Source organism: Dufourea novaeangliae, unplaced genomic scaffold, assembly GCF_001272555.1.
Source record: "Dufourea novaeangliae isolate 0120121106 unplaced genomic scaffold, ASM127255v1 scaffold6, whole genome shotgun sequence".
Taxonomy (NCBI): Eukaryota; Metazoa; Arthropoda; class Insecta; order Hymenoptera; family Halictidae; genus Dufourea; species Dufourea novaeangliae.
The window spans coordinates 1,912-26,279 of NW_015373900.1; the positions used below are offsets into that span (position 1 = coordinate 1,912).

The following is a 24,368-nucleotide window of genomic DNA, read 5'->3' on the forward strand; positions in this document are numbered from 1 at the left end:
AATGTTCAACACTTGTAGTCGTTACATTGTACGTATTTATGCGCATACATGTTTGTAGAAATTGTCGGGAAAATGTGGAGGAGAAGGTTCAGAAAGGAGAAAATAATGGAGGTGAAATTATGCGTTCTGTAGCGATTAATCTCCAGGTTGTGTACTTGTGTCGCGACACTCTACGGATAGGTATATATTAGATATTATTTTTCTATTTATTAGCAAATACACTGGGAGAAAACGAACACAAAATCGAATAGACACGGGTCAATAGACTACCTAGCGGCTGTGAAGACAAACTGTCGAGCGTATAGCATACCTACTGGGCACTGAGCGGAAGTCAGGACAAGTCAGGGTTGGTTAGAGGCCCATGGCCGGGAACTGTTTCCGCCGGTTCTGGGTTAGGTGGATCTTGATCGTGATCTTTTCCGGCTGTTTCCTTCTATCCAGTACCGACCGAGCTCCGTGTGTTTCCTACTCATCGAATGTAACCGAGGACGTCAATGAACAACCAGAAACGGAAGTGACGGTTTTTCTACGAGAAGATTGTGATACTGAAACGAATACTACGGATATTCAAGGATACTTCGATCGATTTAACTTCGATGTACGGATCACCGTGATACCTACTTCCTGTAAGTAGATGTTGCGCGTTTCTATGTATATCCCATCGATAGAAATCGGACGGCTTGAACTAGGTACTTATATTTAGACATGTGACGATTTTTCAATTGTTCGCACATTGTCTGAAACTGCAATTTTACGAGTTTTAACTGCAAGCAAATTACCCGAATGTATTCATTGTTTTCATTGTTATATATTATTGTTGCTTGGGTTTGTAAATATGTACGTAGAGTGCATATTCACTGGAAACTTGTTCGATCGCGTTGTCGAGACAGTGAAAAAATGATCGAAATAGAAAAATAAATAATATACTATTTAATGGCTATCGTCACAGGAAGTTATCCGTTTCTCTTTCTTAGTGTCGTGCGAAAGAAAAACACGAGGTCTTGATACCTTGTTACGTATACTCGGACGAAGAAGAACGAAAGCCCTCGTCGCTGCTCTTGATGCACCCATGTGCGAAATCACAGCTAAACTGACGCGTCTTTGGAATGTACCCCTTTTTACATGGACGTGCCCTTTGGTAAGTAATGCCAGTTACCTATCTGCTTTCAATCGTGACGTTCCAAAATTGTCGATTTCTAACACGGTTTCAGGCAAATGATGCGGATGTCAAAGATTTTACGTCGATCATCAGACTGTCGCCGTCGTTGCCTGCGATAGCGAGGGCTCTAGCCGAGATCCTGATGAACTTAGAATGGAAAATTGTAACTGTAATAGGAACTGGTAAAGTACATTGCGTTCGAAATTGTTGACAACCACGACCATGATCGTACACGTATGTACATAATTGTGAAAAAACTACTTTGTATTGTAGATTGCGAACCTTGGTCGAGCCTCGATAGATCTCTGTTAAACGCTCTTCGAAGTATCGGAGCTGTATTGCGATATCGCGTGATATTACCGTACCATGCTTCCCCCGAAGAGATTCACAGACTCCTGCGTCCAATGCACGATATTTCTCGCAGAGGTGAGTCGATTTCCGTTGCGCGAAGCGGGTACATTTTCATGGCTTTTTAACTGCTTTGACAATCACAATTTACCGAGGCGTGTCCCGTGATAACCGATCAAAGTCCAAAGTTGGACACCGTTTCGTTTCATCTGTTCACAGTTACCTTGTTGTGTCTACCCACGTCGGATGATAATGAAATAACATCTCGGGTCCTTACCGAGTTGGACGACGCACGGAAATCGTTAAATCTCATGAGGATCCCGACCACCGTGATCGTTCACACCAAAGAGGATGACTTCTTTTTACCAGAAAGCAACTCTTCAGTTTCTCACTCGGATATAACAGCATCTATTTCGTCCGCGAATTTAACGTCTTCCAATGTTTCTCTTTTCAATCTATCCCGTGAAACTCGTTTTCCTGGAATATTCGATGAAAAAGAAGAAGAAAAAGAAGAAGTTGAAAAAGAAGAAGTTGAAAAAGAAGAAGTTGAAAAAGAAGAAGAAGAAGAAGAAGAAGATGAAGAAGAAGAAGTTGAAGAAGAAGAAGAAGAAGAAGAAGAAGAAGAAGAAGAAAAGGAAAAAGTACAAGTAAAACAAGAAGAAGAAGAAGAAGAAGAAGAAGGAACAGAAGAAGTAAAACAAGAAGAAGAAGAAAAAGAAAAAGAAGAAGATGAAGGAGAAAGGAAAAGTCGATATTTACCACCGAAAAATTTGAGTTCCGACTTCCTAAAGAAACTTCTGATAATAACGCCCCTCGATCATAGGTAAACATGATCCGTCCTGATCGGTCGTATCGCGACTATCGTATTTGTGGTTAAAAGCTCGCGGTTTAAGCAATAACTCAAAACTATTTGCATTCATCTCTCACACACAGATACGATGTGGAAAAAGTGTACGAAGGTACTGAACGGTACGCGACCCCATCGCTGTTCGATCACTTGAATGAAACTCTTACGATATTAATGTACGACAACTCTACCATAAACGCTTATAACAATAAAATGTACGCGTACGTCTTATTGGATTGGCGTGTCGATGCTTGGAAACCAATAATGATCAGCATGGAACAACGTAGAGAACTTGTTGTTCGGAAGTTGACTACCAATGCCTCGGTGTTTCGCGATGGGAACGACATTGAGACTTTGAAATGCGGCGCGGAACTGGAAGGTTCAAATACCGGTGTCGAATGTACAGGTAAGAAGTAAATAAAAGTTATTTACTTTTTGTCACTGTACATAGTAACCGGACAATCTGTTTTATTTTGTTAATAAATTTTTAGGCCTTATTCTGTTTTAACGCATCTTGAATATTGTTAGAATTTTTATGAATTCGTGAAGATGGTCGGTACTGTTTCTCTCTTTCAGAGAATTCTTCCGATGAAACAGCGTTTCGCATTGCGCGTATCATAACTATTATTCTGGGATCGCTGTTATTGACCATGTTCGCGATATTAACCACCATCTTGATCAGGTAATGAAATGATTTAATAAATTTCTATAACGCAAATATATGTATGTATGTATATTCTATATCATTGCCTCGTGAGAACTAATGAACGGTGAGCAAGAGATTCATCCGTAACGACGAGTTTTAAAATTTTTCTTTCTGCTAAAATCAATTTCGATTGTTTGAGAAGGTTTTCTCTAGGTTGGAAAACTCGGGCCTAACTGTTCGCGACCGAGACCTGTAGAACCGTATTTACATTTGAGTATTCTCAAATTTATATTTCACCATTTAACCCTTGTTTTTCCACATAGGAGAAAACTCGTTCAGAAAAGAATGTCGAAAGGTCCGTATAAGATCATTTTAACAACGTCGGATTTCGTGTTTCCGCAAGTGCCTGGAGTAGATTTTAGAAGGGTAAGTTTATTGTGGGTAGGTTGCAAAAGGTACACATTTACATATAAGTAGATACATACGGAAAACACGTTCACGAGTGAAACACTACAGGTGGACGAAGGTATCGAGACGATGTTATCTTGTTGGTTGCAACAATTGCAAGAGTTTGGTGGCCCCGAGGTGGAGAAACCAGATCTTCTTCAACTTGGAAGTGTGTCATCGTTGAGGCCGTATCTACGAGTGAGCACAGGGAATCTGGCGCGTCATAATTTCTTTAAAGTGCCACGTGCTCAATACAACGTTAGTATACAAAGTAACGAACTTGTATATGTATATTTAGATTTTAGATGAACAAACAAAGAAACAAAGAAACAAGTAGATCGTAGCATACTTTTGTTACCCATTGTAAATGTATGTGCGTACATACAATGTACGTATGTATGTGTCTATTTAATGTGTATAATACGTAATGTGTGTACATCCGCTATTTTGTTGTTCGTTAGGGTGATTTGGTGCAGCTGAAAGAACTACCGACACAGGGTACGTTCGAACTGAAAAACAAGGCTATGGACGTCGTGGTCGTGGTAAGAACGCCTTTCCGAACAATATACGATACATACATAAGTATGTACATAGGTAGATATGTATATTGTATGTATATATGTATGTAATAGTTTAAAGAAGAACCGTTGCGACCAATGTAAAAGCGTTTAAACTTGTACGTTGTGGCTTGACTATGCACAGATGCACGGATTACGTCATGAAAATTTGAATCCTCTGATCGGATGTCTGAACGAATCGACAAGGCCGTGCCTCGTTTACGAACATTGTTCGAGGGGTTCGTTGGAAGACGTATTGGTACAGGATGAGATCAAGTTGGACTGGTCCTTCAGACTCTCCTTGCTTACCGATCTTGTACGGGTGAGTGAAGGGATTCCGAGCGATTCCTGATTCGCAAACTTTCCTAATTCGTTGTCAGAAGTAAGTTTCGTTCTTTCATGATTTTTACCATAAAGGGTATGAGATATCTTCATGGGACACCGGTACGAGTACACGGTTATCTTACTTCGCGTAACTGCGTGATCGACGCTCGTTGGGTTCTCAAGGTGACCGATTACGGACTACCCGCGTTTTACGAAGCTCAGAACATCACACCCCCGCTGAAAACGGCTCGAGGTACGCGGTAAAGTTTCGTCTCGCGAGTGAAGACTAAGATGAACGGAATGATCTATGTGTGTCGTGACTTGTCGTAGATCTCTTGTGGACGGCGCCTGAGCTGTTAAGGCAACCGAATCTGCAAAAGAAAGGAACGCAAGCGGGTGATGTTTATAGTTTTGGGATTATTATGCAAGAAGTCGTGGTTCGCGGAGAACCGTTTTGCATGCTCGCTTTGTCTCCGGACGGTAAGCGAAAGTGTTCGTTAAAACCTTGAATTCCCAACGTGTATTGTTGTTTTCACCTGCCGACGATGTACACCTATCATCCATATGCATATGTATAAAAATACGTATGCACGCGTCAAGTTTGAAATTGCAGCTATTCCTTTCGGTGTCATAGATATAATCGAAAAAGTGACGAAGCCGCCGCCGTTGATTAGACCGTCCGTTAGTAAAGGCGCCGCACCACCAGAAGCGATAAACATCATGCGTCAATGTTGGGCGGAAGCGGCAGACATGAGACCCGACTTTGACGATGTTCACGATCTTTTCAAGAAACTGAATCACGGAAGGTGAAGTATATGTATATTGTACATATATGTACGTAACGGAACACATTCTCGCATTCGATTCCATCCTGTTATCTCTGAATTTTTTCACTCGCTCGAAACACGACAGTGCAAACGACACATTCGTCCTGTTGCTGCTGCTGCTGCTGGTGGTGGTGATGGTGTGGTACTCATTTGTTTCTTATCATTCTCAGAAAGGTGAATTTCGTAGACACGATGTTTCAAATGTTGGAAAAATATTCGAATAACCTGGAAGAGTTGATACGGGAACGCACCGAGCAATTGGACATGGAGAAAAAGAAAACAGAGCAATTATTGAACCGAATGTTACCAAGGTAAACAGGAGGAGGAGGGAAATGATTTCGAATACGAAAACACGAGGGCGTACGTACGCGCGTATTCAATAGACTCGCAATGTTTCATTTCAGTTCGGTTGCTGAAAAATTAAAATTGGGAATGCCCGTTGATCCCGAAGAGTTTCGCGAGGTGACTATCTATTTTTCGGACATCGTTGGTTTCACAACCATTTCTGCATACTCGACTCCGTTCCAAGTAGTCGACCTATTGAACGATCTGTATACTTGTTTCGACGCAACGATCAACGCGTACACCGTATACAAGGTGATGGGTTCGGGATACCACGTGCGGCATTCGTTATTACATAAATGGAACGATTATACAAACATGCATACATACATACATACATACATACATACATACATACATACATACATACATGCATACATACATACATACATACATACATACATACATACATACATACATACATACACACACACACGCACGCACACGCACACGCAAACACACGCGCGTAGAAACGAATGTAGTTACCGTTGATAATGGAGAAAAATCATTACTCCGGAATAAGCTTCGTTCCGATAACTAGGAAACTTTACCCTTTTAAATGTTTCAGGTAGAAACCATAGGAGACGCTTATATGGTCGTGGGTGGTTGTCCTGTCAGAATACCCGATCATGCTTCTCAAATAGCTACGATGGCCCTCGATTTATTGCATCAAAGCGGAAAGTTCAAGTTAAGACACCTACCGAACACTCAACTGAGACTCCGTATTGGACTTCATACCGGTCGGTAGTAGTAGTACCATATGGGTTTGTTATATTTTCTCGGAATTGATGGTTAATTGCTAACTACTGTGAACCGTAGGATCATGCTGCGCCGGCGTTGTTGGTTTAACGATGCCGCGGTACTGTCTTTTCGGTGATACAGTGAATACCGCATCGAGAATGGAATCTACTGGTGCTCCATGGCGCATACATTTGAGCCAAGCGACGAAAGATAAGTTATCCCAGGTTGGTGGATATAACATCGAGTATCGGGGACCGACGGAGGTTAAAGGCAAAGGAAAAATGCCTACTTACTGGTTACTAGGAAAACAAGGTTTCGATAAAGAACTGCCAACACCGCCGTCACTCGGGTAAGCCCTTATATGCGGCTCATTATTCGTTTATCGCGTAGAACGATACAGCGTCGTACATCAGTTTAAGTTTAAATGAATGGATATACATTGAAAATGATCGGAAACATTCTACACCGCATACCGCATCCAGATTCATTAGGAGACATATGTATACTTTCATAACGATCATTTCCTCTGTTATTTACTTGTATCATCTGGATTTTTCGTTGCACGGTTGCGTATTCGAGGCTTATTGCGTTGAAATTTCTACCATCATCTCGTCGATAGCCAACTACAATACATACATATGTATAGCGGTCGTTTTTCACCGAATCTTCCGTCTATTCTGTATGCTTATTTCTTCTTCTAGCATTCAGGCAATGAAAAGCAAAGAAAACTACAGTAACGGTCATCGCGTCTACGTATATACATATGTACTTTGATTTGGTAGATCTTCACTCGAGCTGTTTGCTTTTCAGATTTTTAATGCTTTTATCTGTTGCCATACTGCCGCCATCTTCAGGGAAAACCATGGGTAAGTTGTCCGCAAAAAACCATTTGTTGCTATTATAAGTAGGTACTAGGTACTGACATGCAATTATAAATGTGTACATAGATACGTATAAAGTCGGTATATTCTTCGCTACGTGTACGGAAGAACCAACGCGGGTGATTTTTCCTTTGTTCTATTATAATATTATAATAATAATAGGACGTATATAGAAAATATTTCTGATCATGAACTGATTGAAACTTAGCGATTTTCGATTTTGCACGCATTCGATTCTTCGGTCTTTGAAGATTGAACGAGAGTTTAATATTGGAGAATTTAACGGAAACGGAAATGGAGGTGGAAACGGAAACGGAAACGGAAACGGAGACGAAAACTGTCATCGTGCCGCCGATCGACAAGTTCCCGAGCAAGGATTCGTCTGCGTGTCAAGAGGCAACGGGAGAGACGACGGAAGCACGAATCGAGGAAAAAGACGCGGAGCTCGCGATACCGGTACCCGTGCACGATGAGAAAAGTCACGGCGTAAACTGTTCGCCGAAACTATCTACAGATTCGTTTAGCGTAATGAAAAATACCTCCTCCGGTGAGGCACGTACATCATTGGGGGCATCCACTGTATATTCCGGCGAAACAACTATCTTGGGTGCATCGACCACTTCCCTCACGTCAATTTCAAGCTCAGCCGCGGCTCCTTACAGACCTGGACCGGTGAGACACCGTAGAATAGCCGGCTACATCGATGAGAATGATTTGAGCACACCGTACAATCACTACAGATGTCTTTCTCCGAATGAACATTATGGTAAGTTCTTGTGTATTTCGCACAAGGTCTCCTTCATTCGAGAATCTTCGTCCTCAACGTATCATATATACGTGTACGTATGCGGATACACGAACGACCATCACATCTTCTCTTTGACCCCTTTCGTTTTAGGGAGGACAACTACAAGTTGTCGTTTCTTGAAGAGGCAATTTAGTTTGGATCGACCGGATGAAGCTGTCTGCATTGGTTTCACTGAACAGACCAATCATCAACAGCAACACCAACAACAAAATCTAAAAACTATGCCCCGGCTTTACAAGCAAAACAGCGCGGGCGCGGCAAATGATTTAGAGCGTATCGAGGAAATCCCTTCGACCCCGAATCCTCTCCTTCAACACTACCGACAAGCAGCATCGGTGTCGCTCTCAGTGGAATCTCTGACACTTCGTTGAACACCTTGAATTTAACCTGTGTTCCATCGGTTAAACGACAAAACGCGGTTGTTCGTTTAAAACTTGGCACGGATTGAGACAATCGGCCGTCGCGGGCCTTTATGAGTTAATTGTCTATTGAAAAATGAAAACACATTACAGGGAAAAGATAATGTTCGATCGACGTAAAAATAATATGTGGTATTTATGTATGTAGCATATTCCCTTGAATCTGTTTTTCATCTAATTGCAACGCGGTTGTGCGGTAGCGATGAGTCGTAACCAATAACAACAGCGTCATGTATGTAGATCGCTACATACGCAAATAATTGCGCCAAGTCTAGAGAGAAAAAAAAACAAATTAAGTACATATACTCACATTATCGCGATTGACAATCTCTACTACGAACAAACGTTGACGCGCATACGCATTTCTTTTGATTTCTGTTTCCAACGTCGAATGAAAATCATATTACAGTTAAGACAGAGTGGATGAGTCTATCCAGTTCTCTTTTCAGGACTCTCTTAAAATGGTAATATGTACTTGGTGGAACGACTATGTAAAATGTCCATTGAATTCATCGCATTGAAAATTACGAATTCTAAATTCTATTAAAATGTACGTTGTATGTATACACTATTGAATATACAATACATAAAACGTTAATGAATTCGGTCGGCAGGGAATTCAATAACTATGTATGTATGAACATAGGTATGTAGAATGAAGATGGACAAAAGAGAGATTTATCGAGTTGAGACTCGTGTATACTTTCCGTTCAAGCTTAAAACTGTTTTCATTATCGTCGTTAGCAGCACTTTGCTCTGTCGCTTCCAAATCGTGGACAATAATTCGAAATTTTAAAGTTTAGGAATGTAGGTTGTCTATTTGTTCTTCTCGTTGGTATGATATTATTACCGACTAGACGATTTCTTTGAATACAATACATCCTGTTATGATTCAAATTCAGATATAGATATAAGACATATATCTACATACACATATGTATGTATCTACTGCGCCATAGAAATGATGACAGGAGGGAGCAACGACTTCGAATATGTTTCATGTGGATACGCAATAATCTGTGTGTTAGGCGTATAAGTACCTACATGTGTACCTAAATGTAAATGTATATAGGATAAAAAATGAAGATTGACCTGATGGTCGGTGTGGAGAGAACCGTGTGTTCCATAGAAATGTAGGGAGAACATTTTCAGAGTTTATTCTTTTGTATCCGTCGAAAAAATGTACGGGTTAAAAAATTTTAACGGATAATCATTTATCGGAAACTGACGAACCGAGACGAATGAAAAACGAATATGAAAAAAGAAATTATAATCGATAATAAAATATGTAAGGTACAAGTATTACATACACAGTTAAGAGTATTCGAATGTCCAGAACATTTTTCCCATTCGACTTTCTTCCGTGAAAACAACGGCATTGAAGAAGTGGGGGGGGGGGTGGTCGAGCTACGGAGAATTGACTCTTTCCATGGAAGCTCCTGACAACAGATTCTCTCGCCACCTCGAAGGATGTAGGTACATTGCACATATATCTATACATATACAATGTATTATACATACATATGTACATTATAATACAACGCGCGATCGGTTTCGAAGATACTGTTGTATGTACCATGTACCTACTGATTTTTTAACGGTTACTTTCGCGTAATGTAGTGCTAAATTTTGTTTGTTGTAGTTGGTGTGAGGTGTGACACGTGGCATTGTATGTATGTATGTATGTATGTATGTATGTATGTATGTATGTATGTATGTATGTATGTATGTATATATATACTAACGAATACTCGTCGCGTGTATATGTGTATGTTTTGTATTGGACGTTTGTTGTTTATATGGAAATTCTTTAGTGAATATTCGTTGTCTACGTGCCAACTTTTTAATGGATACTCGCTGTGTACTTGTGAACTTATTGGTGAATACTCGCCGTGTGTGTGCGTATGCAAATTTTTTCGATTTAGTCCCTGAGGATTTTAAAGAATAACTAACAATAAGTTTAATAATGTGCAAAAATTTAAAAAAAAAAACAAACTGACACAGAGCTTCCGCAACACCGACGAATATCGTCGAACTTTCCACAATTTCTACACCGGCATCATATTTCTAATTCCCATTGGTTTTTTACGGTGACTGTACGCCCCTCTGTTCGTTCAGTTGCTCTGGTAGTGCTTGCCGGTTTCACGTGGATTCTCTATTTTCTGACATTTCGCACTTTAATTTGTCACAGTTTGTAACTAAAAAACGAAGGCTCAATGGCAATTTTGTGAAAAGAAGCACCCCGTCAATTTTCCGACACCTGTTATCAAACACCCACAGTATATTCAGGTAATATAATTTCCTGACCAAGAAAGGGGTGCGCGATCGAAAATCGAGTATCATTGAATGAATGCCATTTTACGCCTTGAAAAGTAAAATCCTGTTGATTGCGGATAAACTCAGAGTCATGTTTTATTTATTTTACTTTTACATTAGATAGGTGTATCGCTTCCAACAATTGTGTTCGAGGCATTTCTACGTACATATATTCGTACGTGTACAAAATACATGTAGTATAGTCATAGTCAATCATTAAATGTAATCGTAGACGCGTGCTTCGGTGCACAAACACAAAAGAATGAGGAAGACCCTGCTACGATAGATTTACATTACGAAGTAAATACAAAGTAGGTAGGTACGCAACGTTCTTATACATTAGTTAGACTTTAATTATTTTCCATTTATGTTTATATTATGTACAGATTCGCTCGCTGCAAGTTTCGTTATTTTTAATATACTTGACTAACTTTACGATTGATGATGGTTCGTCTCATTCGTCTGTCACCCGAGTAACTTACCCATTGATCTCCGTTTCTACCAAGCAGAACTACGAACATACGTATAAAAAAGATAAGTGGTGTACTATTATTCTGGTGAGTCGAATAAGAGATACGGAATGTGGAAGTCCAGCTTACCCGTACGGAAAAGAATCTTTGAATCCAACTGGTACCGGTTTACTAAAGGACGTTGGCGTTTCGATTATCTTTTCAACGAAAATAGGTTTTTCAACGTATTCGACATACTTAACAGTCGATGGGGGAGGTGACAGGTACACGTGTTGTACACGCGGTGCAGTATAATATCCAGCTTTGTATCTGTAAAGAGTATGCATGTCAGAAATTAATGTTCATCTCTTACCAGAAGGCACCCTCTCTTTGCCTTCCCCACTCCGTCGCCAGATCCTCCAGAAACAATGTTCTCATTCTTACGTTCGCGCTGATTGTCATCTTGTTAACTTACGTATTCTCATCTGTTTCACATAAACAACCCCCTACGTCACCGACAACGATTTCCCCTTAAGTGTACTCTTACAGCAGACAGACTTACCCTTTTGCAATTCCTAAACCAAAGCCAACAAGTCCAGCGCCAATTAGTTTTTTCTTCAGCAAAAGCGTTCGTTTCTGTCTATTCAGCGTCACGCTCGTACTTCCTTCGTTCTCCGGGTGAACGGCAGAGTTATCGATGGTCGACGAGAAATTTTCTACCGTTGATTGACTATCTGTCGCCGTAATGCATGATACGGCGCAGCAACATATAACAGCAAGGATCACGAAGCTGCTTGGACGCATCTGTCAGTAAGAACGTACGTTTACAGTATAGAAAATTCATACGAATTACACATGGTTCCGTGATCGTTGGTGATCGTTATCGATTCGCTTAGGCTTAGATTATTATCACAGCTCGTACGTTTCAGCTGCTTCCTAATATGTATGTACTTAATTTACCTTGCCCCTGTGCTCGATTAAACTGAATATCTTGGACGTACAGAGAATGCCGGGTGGTGTGGCGCCTTTCCAACAGACCCCTTTGATTTTATACGAAGTCGTCTGCCTACCTACGAAACGCAGCGCCCTACCACTACCACTAGAATCCCAGCCGATCGTACATACTACTTATTTACATTCATTCGTATTCCTGTTCGCACGCTCCGTCTTTGCCGATGAATCGTTCGTGACAAAGTTACGTGATTAAAATCGACTGTTGTGAGTTAGACCTTACCATTGATCGTGTCACGATCATGGACGCATGTGAATGAAAGATATGTCGCAAAGAAATGTATATTTTTACGCTGTATGAGAGTAAATTTACTTCTGAAATCAAGACACCCAATGATACGTAATATTGCAAATTAAGTGGCAACGTTACTTATCTTGAATACTATGTAGGTATGTATGTATGTATGTATGTATGTATGTATGTATGTATGTATCTATGTAAGTATTATACATATATCGATATAAATTTATAATCATAACCACGTAGTAATTTTATTTCGAAAAGTGAAAACGTAATCAATGGGTAATGAAAGAAATCGCGATGGGACGAGACAACTGACGAGACGGACCGGACGGCACATGGACAAGACGTGTCACGTCGCATTGCGTACAGAATGTTTTTTAGTTCACCGCGTGCCACGAATAAGTATGAAATCCCTGCGAGACAACGAAAACGAGATCGATGATCCGCGTTCCGAACGCGTGACGTTCGGTGTACCTATGTGTACGTAACCCTTTGGCCACATCCAGAAAGACGCGTACTACTGTATGTATACACCGACTAGTAGGCTACTACCGATACGTTGCACGAACCTTGAATCGCCATGAATTCTGAAGCTTACATTAGTTTTAAATTTCCCTTCACCCGAGAATGTTTGCTATTTCCATTAGTCAAGCGGGTACACATCGTACATACTATGTACATACTTATCTCCGGTCGAAATGTATCGAACGAACGAACGAAATTGCAGTAGCCACAGACCACAGAACACTGTATATGTGAAAAGTTGCCTGAAAAACAAAGATACAAATATTCATATACCCGATAAGTAATTCCGTACTCTTATACCGCTTCAATTCGTTTCGTATTCACCGGCACGGAAATCCATCTCGTAACAGTTTGACTGCGTGCTTCACCTTTCAACGATCCAATTGCTTAATCTTGTCCGTAATCAAGCCTATTCGGACAGAATTTTTACCGGACTGTCTGTTGTCGGACTTGATTAACCCACTGGCACGTCACTGATCGGTGAAATTCCCCAATGTACAAATTCTATTTAAACGAAAGAGTGCCTCTGCTGATTTCTATTGAACACTGCTAACGTGCAAACCAACACCTGACATGGTAATTTCACAATCGGTACTCAAAGGAAAACAAAAAATGTGATATTCTCCTTTAATTTCACTTCCGGTTCTCAATACAAAACACAATAAACACTGTGAGGTTTAAAAAAATTTGCAAAAATATACATGTTTACGTGCGCAATGAAAAACCAATCGATTCTTTCGTTTGATAATAGTTCTACAATGTTGCAGGCGATTAATTCTGCGCGACCTGACTATGTAGTATACACTTATTAAAATTATTATTCTATCGCCCTTTCTTCCATACTGGTCTGGTAAGTATTCCATCGGTCAGCGATACCATCTACGTAAAAATTATAATTGATATTAAAATTTGCTGACATAATATATGTCAGTGCTAACTTGTGTATTGCGCTTGATAATGCATACGTACCCATACTGATTACTTGCATATCCACCCCCATAACTACCCCCGTAACTACCCCCGTAACTACCCCCGTAACCACCGCCGTAACCTCCCCCGTAGCTAAAGAAATATTTTATATTATAAAATATACAAACATAACGGAATGTGAAAAATTGATGAAATTGTTCGTATGCAACCGTGTAAATGTACTTACTATTTCGCCTTGTACAATCCCGCCCCAAGAACACCGGCACCGACGAGAGCTTTCGCTCCAACGGCTGCGCCGCCCAGTAGAAGAGCTTTCTTACCAACAAGAGCGGCACCTCCGAGTAAAGCCAGTTTACCTAAAGGAGCCCTTTTTTCACGAACAACTTGCTCTTCGACTTCAACGTCGCGCGGCGGCGTGATCGCGAGATGTTTCTCGTGCGAAATCGATGGTGCCGCGTGGACATACACCATGGATAACAGCGCAATAGTTGATACCAGCAAATATTGTTGCGATTTCATCTGAAAAGTAACACCAAAATTGTGTCATTGTGTCGATAGAGAGAGAGAGAGTGAGAGAGAGAGAGAGAGAGAGAGAGAGAGAGAGAGAGAGAGAGAGAATCGCACAAGGTAACGACAAACGGAAAAGAATTAAACACAGAAAGCAGGGTAAGTAAGTATACCTGCTGCGTGAGAGAGGAAAAATAGACAAGATTTTACGTCGAAGATGACACTTACGTTGCTAGAACTGATGTCTGTAGAGAGTGAACCGTTCGAACGCTTCGAAGCGAAAGACTTTTATACACAGAATCCCCAGGCTTTATCCCTTCCATGTAACATCTCCTTCTCAATTTAAAACCGGAATTCGCGAATCTGCTTCGCAGCTTCCTCGAAGCCTATACCTTTGCATATACGTATTCGTGTTGCCCCACTGTAACGCTTCGATCGGTAACATCGTTGTTATAAAAGTACCGAATTCACCCTTGAGTTTTTCGCCTGATCGTTTCATTTGATCGTCTTTTTATGTATAAAGAAAAATTGATCGAGGATCATGTAGAATATATGTACAAGTTTACACATCTAATCCGTGAACTTTCACCGAACGATTCTGCGGTTTAACGACCTTGAAGGTGTACCACGAGTCTCAACTGTGCGACCTTAAGTTACTCGCATAACTAGAAGTGTTAATTAGCATACCGCCATCAAATTATTTGTCTAGAGTGGAAGGTGTATTTATAACACAGGACTGCCTGTCGTTCACGTTTCATATATAAGTATATTAACGTTACGCTGTGCTTGACATGGCATGGCATATTATAATATATGATAAGGATGACGGCGCCGATGAATACGCACAGCGACGATACATACATACATATATATGTACGTACATAACTGCGGAAAAACAGTGATCGTTTCTCTACGTTACGTTTCCACAAGAATTCGAACAAATCGATACAAATGTCAGTTGTCGAGGAAAATATGACCGATACACTTCAGACTGATGAGGGGAAACGCTTGAAAACGAAGTGAACATTGCTAGAACCTCGTTCCTCCGTAAACTGATTTTCAATCGTAAAATGCCTCCTAAACGGAAACGTCGAGGGCTACGAGTTAAACCGATAAACGTACGAGATTCGAAACGAAAAGCATTGGACCGAGAAATCAAATTCAACGCTATGAATACCGAACGTCATTTACGTCTTTGGCGAGAGATACTCGTGAGAATGGAAATGCCGGATATCTGGAAAAAAGTCGAAATAATTTGGGAGAGCTTGGAGCATGCCCTTGATGTCAAGGACTACAGGTACGTGTACGCACATGATATTCTCTCGTCTCTGATTGTGCGACGGAGGAGGATCGAAGATTTCGTCGTCGACGAGACAGATCTACAGAATCTCTTACGCACGCGCAGTATCAGTCTACTGTTGGATGCTTTGCAAGAAACCGAGGATCAACGACGAAAAACCAATGGTGTTCACACGGAGGTGATTGACCGATCCTTGAGAGCACACGGATCGCGCTTAGAAGCCGTTGACACGTTTTTCCATGGACATATCGAAACGATATTCGTTGACAAAACTCACGAATTTGAGGATATAAATTACAGCCGAAACAAGGATGAGACTACATTACGGAAAATCAATGTTCTTATCAACTACCGATCTGAAAATAAATTAACCATTGCGAAGAGCACTGCGATAAGTAAAATATTATATGTACACAACAACTATTTTCTAAACGACACTCGATTGATTCGATCTCACAAAACAAAAATGTTCATTTAAAGGTAAAGTGAACGCGTTTGTGGACGACGGGAAAAACGAAAGAAGATTGGTTACGGCACAACTTCAAAAACAACTCGAAGATCTCGGGGACAAATTGCGAAGCGTTTTCTCTGATTATCGTACAAGTTTGTGTACACCGTATATCTACCGTTGTTATAGACGCGAATAAGTTATAAACGCGTGACCGAAGCAGCCTTTCTTGTTCTTTCTGAACAGACACGGACGAACGAAGAAAAGCTTACGAGATTATTCAGAGAAAAGATAAATCTGACCGCCAAGCAATTATCGAGCAAAATCTGCGAATCGCGTGTCTTCTCGATGAGATTGCCAAATTCCGTGAAAAAATTCATTCTTACAGAAGGGATGTCGCGAACGAATTGCACGATATCAGACGGGAGTCCTATTTCTTTCGTAACACCTATCGACAAGCTACCAAGTGCTTCGTCTCTGGTAAATCGCTTATTTGAGAGACAACATCGAGATCTCTTAATATTATTCATTAACCAGATCACAAGAAAGATAAGCAAAGAACAATGACGATGTCCAGCGAATACAACTGTACCGCGAAGCAACTAAGAGACTTGACGATGAAGGCTGGACGTATGCTCACGTACATGCAAACCTGTCGAAAGTACGAAACGCAAGATGAGAAAATACTTCCAGTGATCGTCGATCATCATGTACATGCAACGCTGGACGATGTTTTACCATTCGATTTAGTTAGAACACTAATATCGCTTAGTATACTTACGTTCTTTTTTCATTTTTGTCTACTCGTCCTTTTCAGACGAAATCGTCTGTTTGCACAGATTCTTTTCAGGTTACGGAAGATTTTCAAACTTTAATACGTTTCTGGCAACGTTTCGGCTTTTCCCAATTAATCGCTGCAGAATTGCGTATAGAAAGGAATCTGTACGCAACGGAGGCCAACAATTTGCGCAAATCTGTAAAACATTTTTTTCGACAGGCATCGTATTCTATGTTTCCTAGTTCTCAATGAAAGATATTAGAACTGAATCTGTACGTAAATACTTCAGAAACTTTGTAGTTTTCAGTATCCTAGCCCACAGCGGTGGTAAACCCAGTCTGATAAGAAACATATACGTGTTTAAGGCGTATACAGCTAGAGAGGTTAACAGAACGGCAGAAAAAAGAAAGGAAGAAAGGAGGAAAAAAAGTAGGAAACGTGTAAGGCATATTTAGATGCATTATCCATTATTTCACCGGCGAACACGTAAGTGAAATGCTGTAAACGACGCTGGTCAGATCGGGTACTCCCAACGTGTTACCAAAAACTATCACACCTACCACTCTATTTCGGTCTGTGGTCTGCTGAATAAATATTCGAAAAAAAAAATTTCCGAAGAAATATAACGTCGGATACCGTGTTATCGAGTTACAATTTATTTATTTTTTCTTTTTTTTTTGTTTTTACAAACATTCGTTATTGTAACAATTACACAATACGAATTAATTTGTAATAGGTAATGTAAAAGGTAATGTATATTTTAATGTGACAACATTATTTATTATTACAAAAAAATCTTGACTAAATCAAACTGACAAAGACATGCTGGAACGGAAGATGAACAACGTCCAACGGCGAGCACTAGATCCCGTTCACTGACATTAATACCCATGACTTAACCTCAGGGATCATAACCGCTGCTTTAACCGGGTTACTAAGAGAGGTTCCTGCATGTATACCGGGGGCGGGTTATGGACGACGCTCACAGTGTTATTCTAGAAGATCTAATAATCGATTACGTAGGCTACGTGGATTGCAGGCGGTTACTAAGAACCGAAACCGATTCGAGTTACGGTTATGATCCCTACATGTCTTCAAATGAAAAATTCTCAATGCAGCAACAATTTAACGTAACTTGTGTTTATGAGCTATACGTGATAACATTTTATTCCCAGCGAGGAATGTTACGACACCGAGGCCGAGTAGGTATCGAAGAGTGACGAACATGTTCAATTTCAACCAAAATATTCCGAAAAGTACAAAGATACCTGAAAAGAAACGAGACGTAATAGGTTAACGAAATTTCTATCTGAACAAATATTACCTTTACTCACTCAAGTGGATTCAAATATTTTCACAATGTCGTGAACATTGGGCTACAAATACAACACAGTTGTCGAATTTGCGAAAATTTCACGTTTTCTTTGCGCCCAAACAAAGACAAATAAAACAGAAATGTTGCAATTTGTCGACAATCGGGCAGTGTTACACCGCAAATACGAACTAATGGCATTGTACAATACCATAAAATGTACTCACTTCCCAAACCTAGATGAAATGTGAGAGCGCTCAGTGAAAGTGGAAAATTCGATATATTCACTCCTAGTTTAGCCCACAAAATAAGTAGCAAAAAGACCGGAGCCAAACACAAACCGGTGAATAGATTGGAAACGAAGGCGGGTGGCCTTTTCTCAGGTTCGCGGAACATATGCTGAAACAAACAAGTACTAGAGGTCAAAGGACAAGGACTAGTTTGTATGGTTTTCTACTTTGCAATTAAATATACCATAGACATTTCACGTTTATATGAGTGTCCGTCGAATGGAAATATTCCAAATATGTTGCCAAAATTGAAAAAACACAACAACAAATGTATATCCGACGGCAATATTTTTGTCCCAATGTTAAGGAGGTGACAGAATTTCATGATAATTGCTGTCACTAACGAGCATTGGTTCGCGCGGAGTTATTTGCCCGACGTTCCAAGTACAGTTCCTGCTATGCTTGTAAAAGTATTTCTACATAGCTTAACCAAAAAACAAGAAGAACAATCAGGGAAAACATTCTCTATCACCTGTATCTCTGGCTTGGTTGTGTAAACGTTTGTTTTATGTTGATAAGATGTGCTTTTATCTATTCGTTCGTTCGAAGTCGGTTCAGGGAATTTTAAGTTAACTGTTGCAACGGTCCACTGGAAAGGATTGCTTAATATGGCGTCACCAACAATTAATTCCACGTTATAATCTCCACTCTGGTGATCAAAGTTGACAGCTGTGGATCCAACTGGCTAAAACATTTCGAAAGCCACGATCAATAAATATATATATAAAAAAAAATATATAAATTTTAACAAGCTTATGGTAAATAATAGAGATAATGACGGAAGAGAATAAGAGAACAAAGAATTACCATGTCGAACTTATAAAGCTGCGACGTGTCGGGTTCAGCCACAAAAAGGATTTCACGACTCTTTCTGTCCTTATCATCCTTCGAATCACTAGCAGACGAAAGCCGTACAAAGACTTGATGTGCGCGCATAGGTTTCTTACTAATGTCATCTTTCAGTAAAAATCGCATAACCAATTTTTGCTGGGAGTCAGCTTCTATCTTGTGACTCAGTTTTTCAGGATGAATTACTCTATAATTATCATACAGACTGTAGCAAAAGTATTATTGTGGCCAGAATACTCCACTAAATTTTACCGTGTAAGCTTTGGCTGTGTCGTCTGATCAGCGTCACCAGTACCAATCTCTAAATAATCGACTACTACTTTACACAGAACTTTTACAGTGACGACATTTGTCACTGATCCTGCCGTGACAGATATCTTGTAGAATCCGCGTTCCGGTTTAGCCTCCATAAGATTCATCGTGAATAATGTTCTACGAAACAACGAGATAGGTCAAGTATTTCATTTTTGTAAATTAATGAAAAAAACGGCTGTTCGTCGATTTTCTTAACCTTTCGGAAAATTGCAATACGGGAAAGGTCAAAGGGTTGCATCGACAATTATTATATCCCCAGGTATAACCGATCTTGTTAACAACGAAACCAAGTCGGTAAAGTAATGGGGAAAATAGAAGGCAGCAACTAACACTCACTTGTCCATTGGTGAAGGTTGCAGATTTTGTTTGCTCAAAATTACAGCGTCATCTCCGATTCGTGTCGCTGAATTTGCGGTTACCTTGGACATACCGGTAACCGGACCACCCAAAATATTGCAAACTTTCACTGTAACTAAAGGCTGTTGAGCTGAAATGCTGACGCATTCGTTGGCTAATGTTACACAAATTGGTTGTTCGAAATCACTGCTTGCTAAAGTCGTTAATGCTGAAAGTAGATTCATGACGCCCCTCGGTGTCTGTACAGATCGGCGAGACAAAAGATAGTTAGCCATTTTAACAATTTGCGGCGACGATAATGATGGCTTTTTCTTTAGATTATGGGACAGTTTGAAAATACCGTTCACCAGGAAACCTGGAATTGATAAAAAAAAAAAAAAAGGTAATGCATTGGTAATAATTCATGTTAACAGTTCGCATAGGACGGTTGTTGGAAATAAGAACGAATATACTTTCCATAATTGGTAATACAATCACGAAAATTGCAAACAATCGATTACTTACTAGTCACAGAAAGGCCACCTTCAAACTGCAAGTATTGTCCATCCACTTCGTCGGCCTGAATAATGGCGTCTTCGACACGATCGAATGCGAATGCGTCGCTCGTTCCCAGACCCGAAGCGATGTGGAAAGTATAACCCAAGCTATTTTGGTAAAACGTTCAATAAAGGAGAATTAAAATTTCAAACATGTCCTTCATCCCATTGAACTAACTTTACATAACTTTTTAGCGACGGTACTTCGACAATAAAACATTAAGAAAACAGATCGTACTTCCATAGATTGTCATCCTTTCGTAACATACTTTGCACTGCTTTTGTAATTTTATCCACTTTATCGCGTGGCAGTTTTTCAGATAGCGCAGTCAACCCGCTTACCGCGTAATATAATTCTATCATACTGGAACCATCCTTTTCTATCGGGCTAAGCAGCACCTGTTCAAGCAAAAGATATTTCCCTTAGTAGATGGTATCAATTATACTTCATTTCGTCTGCGTGAATCTTTCATTCAGCAAATGTAATACTCTTCATTATAAAAGTACAGTAGAACGAAAGTTTTTTAACATCATTATACATGTCATAATATGTTAACATATGAAAGTTTTAATAATTAATACATTTATACACGTACGTACTTTTCGTACAGTCAATGAAGGAAGTTCTCCGCAGCTTCCAATAGCTTTCCAGGTAGAGGCAATATAGAAAGCTTTCTCCGTTGTAATATTGCTGTTTTCCTTTATCACTTTTGTTAGATATTCACAGATATTCTGAAAACATGAAACTCCGATAAAAAGAACGCTACAAAATTTTTGTGAAATCTCATTGAATGCACATTGGCATCAGAAAGACTAATCAAAGCATCACTGCGTATCAAGTTTTTGTACTTTTCATCATATATTGCGCTTTCTCAGGTATATTAACGCATGAATCTACTAGCAATGTACACGAGTCAAGAAACTTTTACAGCTTATGATCATTGAAAAGACTGATAGTTTCTCACCTGCTGATTCGGGAGAGGTTCTTCGAGAAATCTGTATCCCTGAACAGCGTAGTACACTAAAGATACGTCATTGAATGATAAACCTGGTTCAAGGATTTTCTTCAAATGGATTTTATCAGCCGTTGTTAAATAAGTATTCGTTGATTGCAATACTTCGATGCTTGGCAAACATACTGTTATACGCGCGGTTGCAGTTACCAATAGTAAAACTGAAACAAGGTAAATCTTCAAACAATATGCACACATTTCGATAAAATAGATGCATAATGATAAATTTCAGTCAAATCATTTGAAGGTAGGAAACTAGGAAGAGAAATGTGTATGAAACAATATTTTTCGTGATACGTGACAATTTGACTCAAATTTTAAGTTCATTTTTAGAAATAAAAGATACCTAAACTACAAAGTATATTATTTAAATTCTGTAAAAGGAACAAAATGAACAAATTCAGCGAAATTGCTTCAAAAACGATTAAATACTATGAAACAAACGTTCACGAAACCGATTGAAGAACATATATTAATTTTTGTCTCCGCGGATGCATGGAAAGAAAATTTTATGAACAATGTATAACCGAATGATACTTACGAATAATCATGGTAGTCACAATGGTCACAATACCGGTCGTACCGGTTGCCACGTTGCTGTTCCGAACAAAATGGCTGAAAATAACTCTTTACCCTCTTCACCAAGGTGCACCGTGTATACGACCATTATACGACCGTGCGATGCATCAGCATGCGTTCTTGTAGGTACACTACGACTGCAGCGCTGCGTCGCTAGCGGAAGATTCATGAAACTTTTGGTCTTCCTTAATAATAGAGATGGCGTGTAAAAACACTAACGGTGATTTATCACAGTCATCGCCGAATCACGATCACGATCGTGGTTTAACTTCATTCACGACCGTGATTGCGATTTTTTTATCTTGAGTGAATTTGCTCACTGCAATCGTAAGTCATTAATCTTTAAACAGAAAAACGTATTCAATATGATTTTACGATGAATTACATTACTGTGTTTGTAAAAATCAGTAGAAAAAACAAGAAATTCTAAAAGAATGATTTCCTTAGTAACATGTAGATTATAATTTTTAATCATTAATTTATTCATTATTCTTCATTGTTTCTAATTATTCTTTCACTTTATACGATATAACTCGAATTTTTGTTTTGATGTCGTTAATATAAAATATAAAATATACAGATTATGTGTCGCGTGTAAAGAATTGTTAGGTTTCTCCACCAATCAGAAACGATCACGAGAAATCACGAATCACTGTGAAAAATTACCGTGATTGAGAACGAACGTGATCGAATCACGAGTAATTCACAAGTAGCAGTTCACGCCATCTCTACTTAATAAGGGATCACCATCGCCACCATGGAAGTTTCTAGACTTGTGTATACATACCGACCGTGGTGTGAGGTGAATGAGGTGAGTCCGGTTGAGTCCAGTGAATTTGGATGGGTACGTATGAAATTTGCGCTGTACAAAATATATAACTTATTTATAGAAAATGTACTACCCAGTACTGCCTAAGCTATGAATAAGAAGCAAAATTTATACAACTTTTGTTATTATTTAAAGGACAAACGTATGATACGGTTATCAACTTATTTAAAACAAAAGTTTATTATCAGTTGAAATACTGTAATTTGTTCAGTATAATTGACAATGTAAATTTATATCATGTATTTTATTGAATGTTGCATAAAGTACAATCTATGGAAATATTAAAATAGTCTCTTTCAGATTGTACCAGAAAATTTACAGATATCAATTACAAGGTTTACACACTGATTACCTTGGAAAGAGGGAATCCCCTGTATAAAACTAAGTAATACATAACATACCATGACAGTGGAAATCAAGTACAATTGTCTCCTTGAAGAATTTTTATCTACTGCTGAAACGTTTGTCAATGATCATATATTGAATAATCTTAAAGATTATTATGCACATTGCATAAATTCAAACCGCAAATTAAGCCAAATTAAAGGTTTAAACACATTATTAAAAGTATTACAAAAACGAGATACTCTTAACTTTAATAATGTGGAACCTCTTGTTTATATTGCAAATAATTATTTAAATGATTCTCATGTGTTAAACAAGATAAATGATTACAAATTTTATTGTGAAAACACAAATTACTCAAAATTTTGTAACATGTATCAAGATGCCAATGGTAAGTCTTTGATTCAAATTAAATCGTTTATCATTATTCTATTAATTATTTGATATATAGTTGTGCATAATTGTCATATACTTTTCTAATCATTTTCATGCAATATTCAGTAGATCATAAAGATAATAACAAAAAAGATTTGTCAAAAGAAGTTAAAGAGCTGATATTGCAACCAAAGCTGCAAGGTACTAAATCTGAATGTGAGACATTATCACAGAAATGTGTAACAAATGTTAAAAGACATTCCAAACAGGAAGAAATGCTTCAACAAATGGGTACTGATTATTCCTTTTTTGTAGTACGTAACATTGATTATTTTTCATCAATAAGTATTATATATTTTTTTAAAGTTTTATTACAAATCAGTGAACGAATTGGACGGTCTTGGAGAGACACAGTCAGATATTTAGGTATACCCGAGAGTCAAATTGATATCATTGAAAATAAACATCCTTTTGACATGAAAGCACAAAGTTATATGGTAAGACGTAATGTTTATTTTTTTTTTTTTACAAACCTTTACATTAACGTGATGTGGAATAATATGTTTTAGGCTTTAAAAGTATGTGTATTCAAATATAGTACAGGCAATTGGAAACTGAACTTGATACATGCATTAGAAAAAGCAAGACGAAGAGATCTGAAAGAACTTGCTGAAAGATTAATTTTATGTACGAAAATAGAACAGTAAAATAGTT

General features: G+C 39.0%; 5 protein-coding genes across 5 annotated transcripts; 3 read left to right on the plus strand and 2 right to left on the minus strand.

Annotated features, from left to right (window-relative positions):
* The first annotated feature begins 311 nt into the window (after nucleotides 1–311).
* On the plus strand, nucleotides 312–8,457 carry LOC107193541 (retinal guanylyl cyclase 2). Its single transcript, XM_015583008.1, has 22 exons — nucleotides 312–626; nucleotides 975–1,138; nucleotides 1,212–1,341; nucleotides 1,433–1,585; nucleotides 1,727–1,978; nucleotides 2,195–2,330; nucleotides 2,441–2,760; nucleotides 2,931–3,036; nucleotides 3,324–3,426; nucleotides 3,517–3,705; nucleotides 3,909–3,989; nucleotides 4,150–4,326; nucleotides 4,422–4,581; nucleotides 4,659–4,808; nucleotides 4,963–5,134; nucleotides 5,326–5,466; nucleotides 5,560–5,752; nucleotides 6,066–6,237; nucleotides 6,317–6,587; nucleotides 7,093–7,104; nucleotides 7,371–7,885; nucleotides 8,018–8,457. Exons 1-22 carry the CDS (start codon nucleotides 362–364, stop codon nucleotides 8,296–8,298), a joined length of 4,143 nt encoding a protein of 1,380 aa, XP_015438494.1. The 5' UTR covers nucleotides 312–361; the 3' UTR covers nucleotides 8,299–8,457.
* A 2,800-nt stretch (nucleotides 8,458–11,257) lies between these two features.
* LOC107193596 lies at nucleotides 11,258–12,139 on the minus strand. Its single transcript, XM_015583071.1, has 3 exons — nucleotides 12,072–12,139; nucleotides 11,674–11,915; nucleotides 11,258–11,441 (listed from the first exon to the last, which is right to left on the minus strand). The coding sequence occupies exons 2-3, from the start codon at nucleotides 11,913–11,915 to the stop codon at nucleotides 11,258–11,260; spliced, it is 426 nt and encodes a 141-aa protein (XP_015438557.1). The 5' UTR covers nucleotides 12,072–12,139.
* A 3,259-nt stretch (nucleotides 12,140–15,398) lies between these two features.
* Nucleotides 15,399–17,106, plus strand: LOC107193410 (coiled-coil domain-containing protein 65). The gene is made up of 6 exons (XM_015582850.1): nucleotides 15,399–15,625; nucleotides 15,734–16,023; nucleotides 16,109–16,231; nucleotides 16,323–16,556; nucleotides 16,614–16,825; nucleotides 16,927–17,106. The coding sequence occupies exons 1-6, from the start codon at nucleotides 15,399–15,401 to the stop codon at nucleotides 17,104–17,106; spliced, it is 1,266 nt and encodes a 421-aa protein (XP_015438336.1).
* An 829-nt stretch (nucleotides 17,107–17,935) lies between these two features.
* LOC107193609 (dolichyl-diphosphooligosaccharide--protein glycosyltransferase subunit 2) lies at nucleotides 17,936–22,182 on the minus strand. Its single transcript, XM_015583089.1, has 11 exons — nucleotides 22,068–22,182; nucleotides 21,479–21,687; nucleotides 21,114–21,245; nucleotides 20,752–20,912; nucleotides 20,482–20,621; nucleotides 19,957–20,332; nucleotides 19,558–19,737; nucleotides 19,264–19,492; nucleotides 18,929–19,141; nucleotides 18,394–18,565; nucleotides 17,936–18,122 (listed from the first exon to the last, which is right to left on the minus strand). Exons 1-11 carry the CDS (start codon nucleotides 22,075–22,077, stop codon nucleotides 17,980–17,982), a joined length of 1,965 nt encoding a protein of 654 aa, XP_015438575.1. The 5' UTR covers nucleotides 22,078–22,182; the 3' UTR covers nucleotides 17,936–17,979.
* A 1,101-nt stretch (nucleotides 22,183–23,283) lies between these two features.
* LOC107193411 (fas-associated death domain protein) lies at nucleotides 23,284–24,361 on the plus strand. The gene is made up of 4 exons (XM_015582851.1): nucleotides 23,284–23,670; nucleotides 23,781–23,945; nucleotides 24,021–24,151; nucleotides 24,224–24,361. Exons 1-4 carry the CDS (start codon nucleotides 23,337–23,339, stop codon nucleotides 24,359–24,361), a joined length of 768 nt encoding a protein of 255 aa, XP_015438337.1. The 5' UTR covers nucleotides 23,284–23,336.
* The last annotated feature ends 7 nt before the right edge of the window (nucleotides 24,362–24,368 follow it).